This window comes from Microchirus variegatus, assembly GCF_963457635.1.
Source record: "Microchirus variegatus genome assembly, chromosome: 10".
NCBI classification, from domain to species: Eukaryota; Metazoa; Chordata; class Actinopteri; order Pleuronectiformes; family Soleidae; genus Microchirus; species Microchirus variegatus.
In genome coordinates, this window is record NC_139811.1 from 22,908,368 (window position 1) to 22,925,274 (window position 16,907).

Genomic DNA, 16,907 nt, shown 5'->3' on the forward strand with positions numbered 1-16,907 from the left:
TCAAGTGTCCTGACGCGGTGTCGTCCGTCGACCTTCTGTCCTCCTGTACGGTGTGTTTCTCAAATCTGAGGCAGAATACGAACAAATGCACTGAGATTAAAGCTGTATTTTACCCAAAATTGAATAGCCAACATATTACATAATTGCAGAATGACAATGTTACCTGTGATGATATCCTCCAGAGCGCCGTCCTTCCCTTCGCGTACCTGTGGTTTCACCTGCCTCTTCTTCAGCTCTGCGATCAGGTCCATCTGCGGCAATTTGGGTGTCACAGGTCCCTAAGAAAGTTTAGAGTCAAAATCATTAAAAATTTAAGATTAAAGTCAGAGTAAAGAGACTTTTTGACTGACTTGTTCTTCAATTCAAACTTTAATCTCAGAATTCATGCTTTTTTTTGGACATTTTTCCAAAAGGCCCTAATAATCAATTCAACATTGGTGAATTTCAGAATCTCAGATTAAAAAAAAAAAAAAAAAGATATATATATATATATATATATATATATATAATAAGAATGATAAACCCAGAAGGGTTTACAGATTCCCAGCCTTTAAAAAACTCTGATACATATTTCAAATGTTGCACCTTTGGCGTCCCAGCTTTGTTGGGAGATGGCGACTGTTTTTCCTCGCTCCTCTCGCTCTCCATTTTCTTTTTCTGCTCAAGCTCTTGTTGTGCCGTCTGTGTGTTTAATCCAGGGAAGAAAAAAATCCCATTAACATTCAATCAACATGACATGATGGATGGATAAATGTCACACATACACACACAGCAAGATCCATCCTTACCTTGTAGGCTTTAATGAAACGTGCGAACATCGGGAAAAACATGGAGGGCTGCGTGGTTTTGGGGTTCTCTCCGAAATACTCCACCACTGAGCCGTACGCCTCCTGCAGCAGATGCATGTATGTGTGAGCATGTGATGGTGTTTGGTGACACGTTTGGCAGGAAGTGAGGGCTCACCTGTGCCGTCTTGCTGTCTTTGATCAGAGCTTCCAGCTGCTCACAGTTGGTTTTGATGAACTCCTTCAACACAGGGCTGTCGTCCTGCACCAGGAACTCCTTCTTAGTCATTTCCATTCCTCGCTCTAATGAGCGGATGTCCTGAAGAATGCTGTCCAGGGACACTGGCAAAAAAAAAAAAAAGAAGTGAATACCTTTCCCTGATTTTTTGTATAAAACAAACTCTGTGACAGGAGTGCACATGCACGTACCAAGAGCGGCTTTGTCCACAAAGTGTAGATCCGTGTGGAAATTGGCCAAGTCTGAGTATTTTTCCTGAATGATGTTCGTGATGAAGTGCAGAAGCGTCTGTGAGCGATCGGTTGACTTGGTCTCCAACAGCTAAAAAGTACAGATATCAGATTTTGGTGATAGACTCTCTTTTTTTTTAAGTGAGAAAGTAAATCTACTGAGAAAAGCTACTCACAAGGTCCAGACTCTGCAGCCTGAAACCGTACGCCGCACCTCTCTTACTGCTGTTCATGTAGTTGCCAAAGGCAAGGACAATCTGCGGGTGAACACATTAGATGTAAACTCTGCGAAAGACCCAAACTGTACTCAGAGATGTTGGGAACAGGGAGCAGGTTTGATAAAGCCTGTGAAAGCCTCGTGATTACAAGGATGAAACACACTATGATGCAAAATCCATTTTCAGTACAATACAATACAAACAACGACAAAAAAAAACAATACAATACAATACAACAAACAATATGGAAAAAAATTAAAATAATAGACATCGGTACAGATCAACAATATATAACCCATATACACATATACATACTATCTGCACATATAAACCCGCAGACATGAATATACTTACCTCTATATATGTACGCTATTTTATATATAATATAAAATATCATTTCATGGAACATGATGTTAAGTATAAACACATTCAGACCACAGCAACACTGAAACCAAACAACCACAATTAACTAAATCAACCTTGTAGCGACATAGCTAACCTTTCATTCGTGTGATACTGCAGCCCAAATATGCCTCTAAGTTTACTTGTGTGTAATTTATATCTGTAGCTATAGGTGTGGTGCGTGTTAATGTTAGTGAGAATATATGTATGTGTGTAACTATGTGTGTGTATGTAAGTCTGCCACTTGGTGTACGATAAGTGAGACTGAGACACCACAACCCCACCACATAGATTCAGGCAGCAGGCCCAAACAGCACAGAGGAACAGAACATCCAATGACCCCTGCAGGGCAGTTCAGACCTATCCCAAACTATCCCTTCAAGCAGAAATAAGTTTTATAATACATGACCAGTGCCGCAATCTGCTACAGCAGCAACTGCAACTGTAACGTAATGTTTGACACACACAGACAGAGAGAGACAATGGGATAAAGACAGGACAGGACAGAAACTGCTATATAACTATTTAAAATGCCATGCCACAAAGATAAATATCTCTGATTCCAAATTTGGGTAAATCAATACTGTTATGTTTTTTTCTCTACTGAATACGACTAATTTTTGTATTTTTTCATATTGTAATGTCATTGCACAGCTGTGTGTGTGAAGCTGTCTTAGCGAGGTCTCACTTGTAAATGTGATCGAATTCCAAGTGAAAAACATGTTGGTGATCCCTGACAACTGCTGGTGGTTGGCAGTCAAACTGTAATCTAGTCAACAACCGTCAATGGATTTTACAATATTTTCCTGTGTGTTAAAAAAAAAGACCTGTATTGCAAAATCACACATTTTGTAAGTGCTGTAGTGTCTTTTACTCACCTCCAAAATCTTTTTCAGCTTCACTGAAGACTTGATGGACATGGATGCAGCAATGATGGAGTTCAGTTGCTGTGGATGAAGCAAAAAAAACAAACAAAATCAACACTGTCTGGTGAAAATCTCATTCTCCTACCAAACCCAAACCATAATGTATGAGACAAACTGACCGGCTGCAGGCGCTTCACGGTCTCTGGGAAGTTGCCCATGAAAGTGAGAGTCTTTATCCGCTGGTTAAGACGAGGGATCTTCCCGAAGCGTAGCATGAACTGGTCCTCGCTCGTCAAGTCCTCCAGTGGGCGGCCATCTTTCTCATAGTTCACCAGCAGCTTCATCTCAAAGTCTGAGGGTATGAAGTGCTCAAGCAATTCCAGGAAGTCTAAGGACAAAGCTTGCTGGTCATACCTGTCCAAGAAACAGAAGCATAGTAATTACTACATTCATTCATTGTCACTTGGTACAGGTCACCAGGTATAGTAATTAGTGTACGAGAGGAACGTTATTGAGGAAGTTATGTCAGAAAACGCAACAAGGGCACGTACATCTCTATGGCAGTGCAGATGTCAGATGGAGACATCGCTCCCTTGCGGAGAGTGATGGCCAGATTCCTGGCTTTGTTTGCCTCCATCAGCGAAGTCTTGCTGGGACTTTTCTTCACCGACTTCTTCTTCACATTAGAGAAATCTGTTTGACTTCCCTGGGCCCGAGTCTTGAAGTGTTCCTCAAAAATCTCCATGTTGAGCTCCTGATAAAACAGCAAAGATGGGAAATGAACCTCTGAGAACATTCTTATCAGTACAAATGAAAGATGGAGGAAGCATGTTCTTACCCCCAAGACCTGCTCATCGTCCAACTCATTGAAGACGGTGCCCGTCACCTGGTTTGGTTTTAAGGCCTGCCAGTTCAACAACGGCATTCTGAACTTTGTGTGAATGGGTTTCTTGCTCTTTATACCTGAGGAAAACAAGAGTGAAGATGACTCGATAAACAAATAATGATCCTCTCTTATCATTTTCTGCTTCTTTTCTCCGTCAAACTCCTCACCTGATTGAGTGTTTGGAGCTCCAGGAGGAGGTGGAGGACCAGCACCTGGTGGGGGAGGTGGAGGTGGTGGTCCAGCACCAGGAATAGGAGGTGGAGGTGGTGGTCCAGCACCAGGAATAGGAGGTGGAGGTGGTGGCCCAGCACCAGGCAGAGGAGGCGGAGGTGGTGGTGCAGCACAAGGTTGGGGAGGCGGAGGCGGAGGCGGAGGTGGTGGACCTCCTCCAAGTGGAGGAGGAGGTGGAGGTGGAGGTGGAGGTGGAGGAGAAGCAGAGGCATGGAGGGTGGATGCTGAATCTCTAGAGGGCTGAGTGACTGAGGACGAGGGTGGAGCTTGGATGTATTCGACCACTGTGACCGGCACAACCTGGACGTCCAGACCTCCTGAGGCGCTGCGCCCGAGACGGATCAGCCCCTTTTCCTGCAGCTCATGGATCTTCTCCTCCAGCTCTGAGGAGGTCTGAGGGCCAGAGGCGATCAGACGCTCCCTGTCCTTCTCCCGCTCCCGGTCAATCTCCCGCTCTCTTTCTCTTTGCTGCAGAGCACTGACCTGAGAACAGGAATCTCGCAGGCTTTCCTGTGAGGTAAAAACAAAACATAAAGTTGCTGTCCGTGAAATCATTAGGTTCAAATTCAAGTTAAATAATCTCTAATCTAGAGTGTTTCGGTCTTAAGAGAAGGAGGTTGTATTGCAACATTATAGACGCAAACTACTCTAAAAGACACAAGTCTCTCAATTTCAAGGGTCTGACGGTAAAAGGAAAACTTTTTGAGTCAGTAATGTTCCCACTTAGAGAAAAATAGATGATAAAGCACGGCACCATGAGTGGACACCACCGACTAACAAAAATGCATCCATCCATCAAATAACCTTTGAGATATTTCAGTCTGGGCCAAAGTGGTTTCCTGGCTAACAGTCAGACTGCATCCTTTAAATTAGGACTTTTAGAATAATGTGAGTTTGACCTTCTGACCTCATTATAACCGCAGACTGATACAGACACACTCCTGCCTGTCTAGTTGTCCCTATTAAACATTGTACAACTCACACAGCAGCACTTACTTTGAGCAGCTCCGTCTCTTTGGTCGCCTGCATGAGCTGAGCCTCGAGCTCAGATATTCGCTCCGTCGTCTGATTTTCATACTCTTGAAGCCGAGCGCTGAGCTGCAACACAACGCAGGAAATCAGTGATTTATCATCCCAACAGAAGAGATCTCTCTCTAATCTCCCTCCCACTGAGATTCTCTTTATTTTCACCTGTACGTTGTGTTCCTGCAGGTCGTCCACGTGATCCAGAACCCCTCCTCTGTTCTCAGCATCCTCCAGCAGAGCGCCCACATCTAACACGTTGTCCAGGTAGGCCTGGATCTGGACCTGCAGCTTCTCACTCTCTGTTTGTTTCAGACTCTGGCGCAGAAAGGGTGTACATAATCGTTAATGATTGTGTTGCATGTTTACAGAATAATATGCATACTGAATTTACTGAGCATTACAATTCATACCGTTTGGTCTGTGTTTTAAAGGTGCCATATGTAAGAATGTGGCCAAAAACGGTTACTACATTCAAATTCAAAATACCAAGGTCTTTTAGGTTTCGTTTTCTGACCTAACTGGCAACCCGTGGTTGCTCGGCAGATGAGACTCTACTGACTGCAATGATTGGTAGACGGCGGTAGGTGGCGCCACATGCAAAAAACATGATTTCAAAACATAAACATGATTTGCAGTCTGTAAAATATATTTTTTAATGCAAATATTTTGTCTGTACTTTTGTTGTTGGTGAGTTCAGTTTGTTACATGAAAATTATTCATGAGTCTCTGTGACATATTAGGAGGATTTTATGGCCAGTTGATTTAGATTTATTACATAATGCACCTTTAAGTTTGAACACTTTATATATATTTTATTTAAAGGTCCAGTAAGTAACATTTAGTTACTACCCGTAAGTATGTTTGTACAAATGTATATTTGCATTAAAATGAAAAGAATCTAATCTTTTCTATTTCTGCTCTTTTTTTGCCCGAATGATGCACACTCATCTTCTGGACTTTTACCTGTAGGACGTGACTTGCTAGGTTTCTAAAGCTGCCTGTATGCAAACACTTTGCATTTCACATTTTAAATCGGAAGCTTATGATACAAACGAAGAAGAAAAAACATGCAGTTCCCTGATATGCTTGGGAAAGGGAGAACTGAGGGGAGGAGTGACTTTGTTGCTGTCTGATCATTAGATTAGATTATTCATTCTTACACACTTGCCCTTTTAGAATAAAAGATATCTGTAAACTGAGCGGTATGAAGTAGTCAAAAACACTGACGGAGAGACTGTAAGACAAGTTCAGAAATTCTCTCACAACCAGATGATAAGATGGTGTGTGATATGAGCTTATCAAGTTGTATTCAGATATAAATAAAGTGAAACAAGTGTGTAGCAACAGTGACATCTGACAGAATGAGGAAGAGAGTGGGCAGAAAAAAGACCTGCTAGACACCACAGGTTTCTGTGCAGTCACCGGATGACAAGAACATTTCGAAATGTTGCTTGTTGTTCTTTGGAAAAAAAGACTGAATGTTTGCTTCTTTATATGGGCTTCAATTTCTGTTTCTTTAAATGACTTAATTGGTTTGAATATTTGTTTTCTCTCATAATTTATGTTTCTTAAATTGAAATATGCTCTATGACATGAATAAATTGAATGTGTGGATGTCTGACATTTGGGGAATACTCAACCATTTTTTGACATTAGTACAAAACAACCTAAATTAATGGTATTTTTATTTTATACCTTTTGTTTTCTTTTTGTCTACACCGACTGTGGAGGCTCTTTCACTTTTTCTCATGTTAGCCTTCACTGTTTCTTAATACTGAGTTGTGAATGAATTTCAGCCATTTTGGTCTTACAGGTAAATTATGGTTTCGGCTGAGCATTATTTTGCATATATTCAGAGGCGATTCTAGAGTCTGTAGGGGCCCTAAGCAAAAATTCCCAGGGGGCCCTTCCTTCCAACCAGTGTTCACCACACCAACGAAAAATGTATGAGTTAAAACAAATTTTTTTTTTCCGAAACGAATGAAATGGACATGGACATGGACATGGAAAAATCTTGTAATTAAAAAGTATGTGAAAATATAGATGTAAAGAACAATAAAATACTGCAAATAGCTTTTAAAAAACCAATATAAACTTAGTAAAAAAGATATGCATTACACTGTAGAACGATAACTTCACAGAGGTTAACGTGAGGTGGGGCCCCTTTAGGGAGGTTTCCTCCCTATCCCTATTGTTTTTTTAAGGGGGACTGGGATGTGGCTGGTCACTGCACATTTCATTAAAACTGCCCTCCGACTCCGAGTGTTGGGGGCCCACTATCAGCTCGGGGCCCCAAGCAGTTGCCTGCCTTGCCTGTTCACAAGCTGCGCCCCTGCATATACTGACCTCCAGGTACTTGTCAAGTCCCAGGTGAGTGAACTCGTACTGTAGATGGACACGGAAGTTCATGTTTTCCACTGAATGAACCACAATGTTTATGAACTGCATGCAGGCCACCTGGAAACAGACACCACACAATCGCTCATAGTTTGAATCTATACCTCAACAGATTATTTCATTTATAATAAATGTATATCTGTCAACCAATGAGAATGTATTTATACAGTTATTTTCCAAATGATTCACGTGAAATTCAAAGGGTTTTATAGGTGGTTGATATCGAATAAAAATTAACTTTGAGACTAATGCATTCAAAAGGTATCAATAATAGAAAATACAACAACATAAGAACGTTCAGAGAGTCAAAGTTGTAGATAAAATGGTGTCAATATCAATAATAAATGTTGAATGAAACCTAATCAGGTAAAAAGATAAATAAAATAAATAATTATGAGAGTGAATAATCTTGTTCTAACAAAGCACTTTATAAACTTGTGTTTTTAAAAGTACTATACCAATAAAATGATTACATTATGAAACAATAAACAGATTTGTAAAACTCTAACAGTATCACCATAAATTACAGACTCACCATGAAGTCAATGTTGCTGTCTTCATGGATGAAGTACTCCATCAGCTTCTCAAAGCGGTTCTTTTCCTTGCTCACCTTTTTGAAAAAAAAGATATTATTTATTGATATTTTTACTTGAATAACTTCTGTGAATGCATTTCAACCGTTGTCCACAAGGGGAAGTAGGAGGACAAGACAAGTTCATTTCTGACAGTTTAATTTGCCATTTCCAAACTCAGGGTTGTTTTAAATTTCAAACTGAGGAAATCCTCTATGACAGAAAAAAAAATCATAAACAGTCTGAAAATAACATTTGACATTTGAATCAGTCTGAATCTCTGCATATGGAAACTATAATATGTGTAATATATTTTATATTTTATATTGATATATTAATTTTACCCCCAAAAAAAATCTACAACACAAGATGAGTAAATACTTAAGTTCTGTTTGCTAAGATTGAGTTGAATTTACTTAGTAGTTTTACTAGTTTTTTCTAGCAGTTGGTTTTTCTAAGTTAAGGGACAAAAAACAAAGTGTTCTATAAATGATGAATAAATTGTTAAACTCTGTCCACATGAACATAACAGCTTAATGACAAAACTCATTTTTACGAGCTCTTGCTGCCCAACTGCAGCACCACCAAGAGCCACCAGGGGGCCCTTACTTAAATAATCACTGGTTCATTTAAGTAAAATATTCTCAACTCTTCTCTATACTTTTAATAATACACACACAGACATGACTGCTCTTTTTTCTGTGCACATGATGTGCCAAACGATGAGCATGGTGCATGTGAGGGGTGGAGTGAGTCAGTCACAGGGTGAGTAATGCAGGAGGGGAAGTCTAAAACATATGTATGACACTCAGAGTTAAATGAGGCCATCACTGTGTGGTGAACTCACCACCACCCACCGCCTTCCAATAACACGGTTCATCGTAGCACTTCAATGCATGGGATGTGAGCAGAGTGAGAACAGAGGCTGAAATACTGAACGATACTGAAGCTAAAAAGCCTCGGTACCCCTCTCAAAAAAGGTTTTGACCAGATGAGAAAAAATACAAGGATGTGCATGAAATCAGTGGTTCTCAAACTTTTTTATACAAAGTAAATATTGAGCACTTGAAGTAACACCATTATCGCTAAAATACAGTAGTGTAAATAGGTCGAGCAAAGACAGCTACGGACTTTTCACAGGAGGCAGATTTGTTCCCAATAAGATAATTTGCTCTCTCATCGTCATCCTCCTCTTCCTCAGATATACCTCACACACTGGTATAGTGACAAGCTGGAGCGACAGATAAGGTGACTTTAATAATTATTATTTAATTTATTATAATTGTTTTGGTTATTTGTTTCATTTTCTACCACTCAGGTCTCATACCCTGGTGTATATTTCTGATATTCCTCCAAGTACCACCAGAGGAAGCTTGCGTACCACTGGTGGTACACGTACCTCAGTTTGAGAACCGTGGCTTTAAATTAGGTATAAGATAAGAGAGTTCGTTATTAGTCCCGCAATGGGGAAATTGACAGTGTCATAGCAGCAAAGACAGCAAGGAAAGGGGTAATAAATAATAAACACACATTTCCACAGTTGTGAATGTACAATATCGAAAAAATACTATAAAAAGGTAAATGGGTGAATAGGAAGTTGATCACAGACTGTGACACACTCTCTCTCTCCCTCTCTCTCAGATACTTTGTTGGTTGATATTGAACATATGTAATACTTTTACAGTCTGTTATAGCAGACACACACTTTCAATTTCAATCTCAACCTCTTACTGACGCATGAAAATGAAGCCAAAAGGGTTCAGTGTTATAACATAGTATGTTTTTCCGTAAACACTGGATCATAAGTCAATCAACGTATTCTCAGAGAATCTCCTGCAATATTTTTTAATTAAGTGGGATTGGGAAGGGAAGTTTTATATGCCAAAGGTGTCTGTTTATCACCTTTATATCACCTTATGTGGTTCCAGCTCACCTCTTTGAAGTTGTCAAACGCAGAGAGGATGATGTCGTGTCCTCCTCTGACCAGACACACGGCAGCCAGCAGCTCCAGCACCAGAGCTTTGGTTCTGTCACAGCAGAAGATAACTCAGTGTTGACACACACAGAGAAAGATCATCACATCACACTTTATTGTCTTTACACACAAAAAAAAACCCCACTCACCTGGGGTTCCTGCTGTTCAGACTGAGGGTGATCTCGTTCACACAGCGTGGGTGTGTCATCACCTGGTTAAAACCAGACTAAAAGCAGAGGGGAGATAAAAACGGAGCTGATGTGGGTAAATGTGTTCGGTTTTGATGAGAAACTGAAGCGGCAGCGGAAGCAGGCGATGTTTCAGACTCTACCTGGTAGTTCATGATGGCTCGCAGACACATGATGCACACATGCACGTCATCTCTCTGGTGGGACGAGTGGGGCTTTTTGTGCATCTTGTTCACCAGAGTGGAGCTTATCCTGTAGAAGGAGGACAAATGAAGGGCCACAGTTACTGCACTGTGGATATATTATGTGCAGAGGGTTTAGAGCAGGAGTCTCAAACTCTTGGGTGGACCTGGGGGTCACTGAGCATCTAGTTTGGTCAGGAAAGGGCTACACAAATGAAAAAAAGTCAAATTTAACCAAAGCGATATTTCATCATAATATTGCATAAAACAATATTTGTGACGATAAAAACAGAATTTCCAAATAAAGTTGAAGTTTTGTTCTTTATCGATTAATTACATGTAAAGGTTTGTAGTTGTGTGTATTTTACATGTTTCTCCCTCTCTTTTTCTCTCAATGTATGTCAGATCAATCAATAATGAAAATATATGATGTATGTAATTGATAATATAGACATTCTACGAGTCAGCACTGTGTCAGAATGATTTTCCAAATAGCAGTGTCTTTTTTTTTTTACCAGATATTGCTTGACCTCTTCTGTAAATAATATATCATATTTCTCGAGCTTACTTACCTCACAGTGAGAGCCCGAGCAGCTCTGGTCATCCCGTGTGAATGTGAGCTGCTGCTGGGACTCTTGGTCAAATCTTCCATCGACCTCTCCGCCGGCTTTCCTCTGTCGGACAGGGTGCCGCCATTTTCAACACTATTCTCCAAATCAAACCTACAGAGGGACACACACACAAAGTAAACATCTACTCGAGACAGAATTATTTGACTGTAAAAGCCCTGAATATGTGACTCACGAGGCATGACTTTGTGCGTAGGACAGATATTCCACCAGAACATCCAGACCATTGTTCTGTTCATCAAGAAACTCCTGAGCCCATCTACACGAAAACACACACCAAAGACATTTTACAAACACAATGTAAAACCCACAAAAAGAACAGAAGACTCAATTGTTGAATTTGTAATGTTTATAATTTAAAGGTCCAGTTTGTAAAATGATTTATATTTTACAGTAAATAACAACAATCTACACAGATTGTTGTTTTTCATGACCCCAGATTGAGGTCAGCTCTATGGAAGTGATTTAACAGTAGCCCACAAAGGACATATTAAACAACTTTTGAGTTTTGATGCTAACTGAAGGCTAAATAGTGTTTCCAATGCGCTCCAATGAAGAAAAAGTGAGGAAAAATAAATGTAAACTAAATTTTACTTCAACTTTAATTTTTCTATAGAGCAAAAAATATTGGAACCAAAAACTGAGACTCGGAAATTGTTAAAAGACAATATTTTATATTCTTTTTCAATATTTCTGGCTGAAAGAAGCTTAAAAATTTTTTATTTTAAATCAGGAGCTAAAATCAATCTTAATTCATCTGAACTTTATCACGTTCATTATTGAGTTCACTGGATTGAAACACATTTTGGCAGGGCAGTAGGTCACATCTTTAGGCTTTACAAAATCTTATGTTATGTGTTCAAATTCAATCTGATTTTTATTAAATGTTGTGTACTTTTTGCTCCGGTGTGTTTATATAGTTGGTGAAAATGAAAACATAAGTTTCAACATCGTTATGGGGGGGAAAAAAAACATCCTAAATGCTCTGTGTTCTAAGGGTTAAGTGCCTCATTAAAAACTACATAAATCATGAAGTAAGACTCATCTCAACTCAACAAGCTCACCCAATGTGATTGGTGCGAAGGGAAATCTCCAGATCTTTAAGAACCTTAGTGGCATCTTGGATCCTTTTCTTCCCCTGAACAAGCAAACAATGTTATTGTAAGATTTTAGGTGGAGATAGGTCAGGATGGACGGTGCGGTGTGACACTGACCCTTCGAGACACGCCTCCTTGATCCTGGTAAAAGCTCCTGATCTTGGTCAGGTACGTGGATGGAGGACTCTTCACCTGGAAACGCTCCTGGGAAATAAACATTTGCAGATGAGTCACTTTTTAAAAAAAATCAACCCCAAACTGTTGTTATTATTGACTGTGTAAACAGAGCGGACGTCAAACGTCTTTCCGTCTCCATGTCGACGCCTCAAACCACAGAAAAGCTGGTGGTTTTTCTCACACAGCACTCAGCGCCGTGTCATATCACCCACTTTGAGAGTTTTACGTATCTTATATCAAATGCTCTCACCTGATCACAGACCAGCTCCCACTTCTTCTCATTGTCGTATTGACTCAAGAGCTTCAGTTTGTCTGGAGGCAAATTCATGTAGCTCTGAAAGGGTTAAAGGAAAATAACACATTGATTTAACACAAGGAATCTAGAGATTCGATTAAATTAGACCTAAATAGAATACAAGAAGACAAATGTAAGATTAACAGTGTGTTTATGTCATGTATGTACAGTACATAATAATTATTCACCTTTCTATCAGATGCAACAATATTAAAGTCTTCAAAACCACAAATGCACTTTCGGTATAAAGTAAAAGGGTGTTCACTACCTGCAGCAGGAAGTGCGGATGACTCAGTGTTTATGTGTATGTCTCAATTGGTTGCTAAGGGATACCATGTACCATTGCGTATTCAAATTTATTTAAATTTAATTTCCTTTTAATTATCACTTTTAAATCTTCCCGATTCCACTTGAATTTCTTTACTGTGGGTTATTCAAAATCTGGTCGTTATTGGTTGTAATTTATTATTATTTTTTATAATTTTATTTTTGATTTAAGAGATCTAAAGATTATCATATACAGGTAAGATATTATTCTTAAATTAATCAAGATGTTTAAACAAAGTACATGACAACATCTTTCTAACACAATCTGAATAGAATGCACTATAATCCTGTTGGCTGCGTGGAGGATGAAGAACAGATGAAGAACATCTGCCACCACTTCGACAGTTCATTCTTTCAGTTTGAGTTGTCACCTTGTATTAGTATTACTCTGAAAGTCAACTGGCAATTAAGAACGGAGTAGTTTAAAGTGGTTTAAGGGGGAATACGTTTGCAAATCAACTTTTTCCCAGGCATGTTTATGTTGTCAATAACGTATACAAATAGAGTTGTGATTCATTTATTAAAGATATGTATTGCAAATGTTAGGGGGCTAGGTTTGTTTTGTGCATAAAGCTTTTTGTATACATAAAGGCAGATTAAAGGTGTTTTACACTTTAACACTTAAAAACAGCACAAAGAGAGACATAATAAGATTAAAAAAATAATAATACTAAGGTAAAAATAAAAACTTAATGTTATTTTTTTGTTGTTTGTTGAAATCTTCTAGCCTGGAAACCTTCGTCTTCTGACACAAATCCGCCCAATGCCTTATTTTGAAAAATGAGGAGGGGGGAGTGGGGAGCAGTGCAGGGGGTGTGGTCTGGAAGAGACATCGCTAGTTTTTTTTAATTATTTTTAAAGGTAGAGGAGTCTGGGTCAATGAGACTGGACCAAGAAAAACGCTGGCAAAATTTTAATGCTTGTGTTGTTTGACCAGAGAGGCAGTAGATAGCACAACATGTATCAATTCTATAGTTTACATACACTGGTTTGGTTTTATGAGTTCAGTTGCTCTATCTATATAGTATGTATAGTGGTTTATGCTACATATTGTTAAATATCCAAATAATTTTGTATGTTTCTGTCATGAATATTACACCAGTGTGTAGCTCTTTAACCAAAATTATATGTTTAATTCTAAAATATTATTATTATTATTATTATTATTATTATTATTATTATTATTATTGTCAATAATAATAATAATAATAATTATAATCATAATATTATTATTTTACAAAAAAATCCAAATAGTAAAGCACATTATTATTTCTTGATGAAAAATGTCAAATTATAGTTTTGCATATTTACTTGCATTCCTGAACAGAAATCATTGTTTAAGTGGTTTAATGTTACGCTTCATTCATTTCTGACTTCTGACTTCTTCTCACAGAAGAAGCCCAGTGACCCGAGTCAAATTTGGTTATGAAAGGGTGAATTCAGTTTTTGATTTGCCAAATAAATGAAAATAAGATTTTTAGTTTTATACAAGGTTTTAAAAGATTCATAAAATATTTGTTTTCTCATTTCATCTAGTTTTTTTTCCCCACATTTTCAGTACAGGTGATCTAATACATTTAAGCACTGTATATGAATATATGTCCTACATACGTCCTCAGGATTTCATCATTTCAACTTCCACCGATCATAAATCTAACAGAGAGCATTCAAGCAGAGGTTTGTCATTTCACACTTCTTTACACAAAAAGGAGAAGTAATAACGGAAATGTCTCTGTCGCTTTGCTGCTGTCGACTTTAGAGGCTCAATCCTTGGCGAGGCAGGGTGGGGTCACACTGTGGGTTTTCGTGGTACCACACCTTTGCTATAATGCGTGTATGGTAATATTCAGTACATGAACAAGGACGTCCAGCCCTCGTTTCCTTGCAGCGCGAGATGTGTGTCGTTGAAGAATCAAACGTTTCTCTGACATTTAGATTGGAGGTATTTTCGCCAAAGAGGAAGTGACATCATACTTTCGTAAAAGAACATAGTGATAAAACAACATAGTACACTTTCAAAAAAAAAAAAAAAAACGTCAGACAGACACATTTAAGTCACCCTATGCGCTCAAGCATTATGACATTTATATTGTCAGATTCACACATTAAGTCTGTAGTCTACTGACTAATTTGTTTTTTATTAAATGTCACTGTAATGAACACACTGATAAAAATAAAATAAATAAGATGTTAAGGTTAGTACCATTTTAAAATGTAACAAAAAGTGGTATTAAAATAAGGAAGTTCTGATTAAAATACTAATCAAAAGTGTCAACTATTTTAATAGCTAATTCATAATTGACTGTTTCTTTTAAGGGTTATTTAAATGTTTCTGATTTCAGCTTCGTTAAGGTCCATTGTGTAACATTTATGTAAATCTACACATGCACAGTACTGCAGGGGCCTTGTATTTCTCTACAGGAGCCTGCATGGACAAACTAACCAGTTTTGCATTTTGAGGAGGAAGATTATGCAAACTAAGTACAACATCCTTTCTGAGTACAACATACTGTAGTTTCCAAATGTGCTTAGGGGGGGTGAGCAGAGGACGTTCATGCGTTACAATTTAATGTCTCACCATTAGGTGTCACTGTTTTTTAGACATTAGTCCTTTAATTATGAATTATGTTCTGGTTTCTTGTGATCCTGTAGGACCAAAGAAAACTGAGCAATTCTGGTTTGACCACAAAAGAAATCACTGAGGATTTCGAAATAATAATTTATGATTTCACATAATTTCAAAATAAAAGTGTTTGATTTGATATGGAATGATAATTGGTTCACAATATAAACATATTTATGATGCAAAATGACTCAAAAACATACATAAATAACTTGATAACTTGATATTAAGTAGCGGGCCGCATGTGGAGACTGATTAAGACAAACCTAAAACACAAAATCCATTCAATGAAGTTCTACTAAAAACAAGATAGATAAATTAGATGCAGTGAGATTTAAAAGCTTTGTTTGTCTCTGCTACCAAACACTTGTTTTCACACCTTGTGTTTTATGATGTCAGAATTGATTTAAGAGTGTTGTTGAAAACTGTTTTTTTTTTTTGCTTTCCGGTCTTTTGGTCTCTCTCGTGTAAACGTGTTGCTCAACTTCCCCTTGAGGCCAGATGCCTGCGTGTGCACTTATCACCCTTTCCTTGTCTGACAACTTCAAATGAAACAGCGAGGGAAAGAAGCCGTTAACTGTATTGTGTTTACAGTGAATGGAACAGCTGATGACATTTATTCAAATATAATTTGGCTAAATTGCTCATTAAATGGCTTTTGTTTTCGGGAAAATTGAAAGGAATTTGTTTAGTTAAGACAAATGGGATTCTAGATTTAGATATTCTAAAAGATGATGATGACACAACAAATTAGAGACAGTAAATTGGACTTGGTTTGTTTTTTCTTTGCTTCCTCCTGTGTGTGTGATGGTAATACTACAAAAGCATAATCTGTGAGTTTTTGTCGTGCACCCTCTTGCTCCGTCTACTCACCAGCACCACGTTAAATCGCTCCTCCAGCTCCTCCTCTGGGGGCATGGGTTGTTTGGGGGGAGCTGGCTGCTTCTTCTGCAAGGTTGGCGTGGGGTCACTCATTCCTGAAGCTGCCCCGACCGAGTTCCTGGCCTCTCGGCCCTCAGCCGGTTCCTGCTCTGAGCCCCCTGCAGCCGCATTCCCCATCACTAATCTCCACAAGTAATCCAGGGGGACAGCTTTTTACAAAAACTCTCCTAAGAAATTAGTGTATCCCAAAAAAACAACAAAAGCGGCCACTCCAGACGACTACACCAGTGAGCAGGCCTAAAGTGTTTCAAGTGTGCGGGTCTTCAGAGAGAAGAACATGCAGCTGCTGGGTTACTGCCTCTGTCTTGGTCCTGAGGACAGGTTGGTAGATGAAATGAGGTACTCTGTCCTCATGTCTGTCCCCTCATCAACCTGACACTCTCTGGTCAGAAACAGGTGACTTGTCCGAACGTCCCAGGCTCTAAAACAACAATTAAAAACAAAACAGACACTAAAGTCTCGTAGCACTTCTTCACAACAGTTGACCGAGAAGTGCTCTGTCGAGGTTAGAACGGAGTGGTGCCTGTGTGAGAGGAAGGAGAGGGGACTGTGACACTCTATGCAACACAACACAGAAACCGCAGAAGCACAAAAGCAGAAGAGTAACTTCCTGTGCATGAC

At 38.9% G+C, this 16,907-nt stretch overlaps 1 protein-coding gene across 1 annotated transcript; it reads right to left on the reverse strand.

Moving 5' to 3' along the window:
* Positions 1–16,403, reverse strand: fmnl1a (formin-like 1a; the record flags this gene model as incomplete). The annotated part of the gene is made up of 25 exons (XM_083896622.1): positions 1–65; positions 164–278; positions 586–681; positions 789–890; positions 964–1,127; positions 1,215–1,344; positions 1,430–1,510; positions 2,752–2,820; positions 2,919–3,153; positions 3,291–3,493; positions 3,578–3,702; positions 3,793–4,366; positions 4,853–4,954; positions 5,048–5,197; positions 7,229–7,339; positions 7,815–7,889; positions 9,785–9,878; positions 9,976–10,052; positions 10,158–10,266; positions 10,769–10,918; positions 11,001–11,084; positions 11,890–11,963; positions 12,040–12,126; positions 12,350–12,433; positions 16,218–16,403. The coding sequence occupies 25 exons, from the start codon at positions 16,401–16,403 to the stop codon at positions 1–3; spliced, it is 3,342 nt and encodes a 1,113-aa protein (XP_083752748.1).
* Positions 16,404–16,907: the final 504 nt, after the last annotated feature.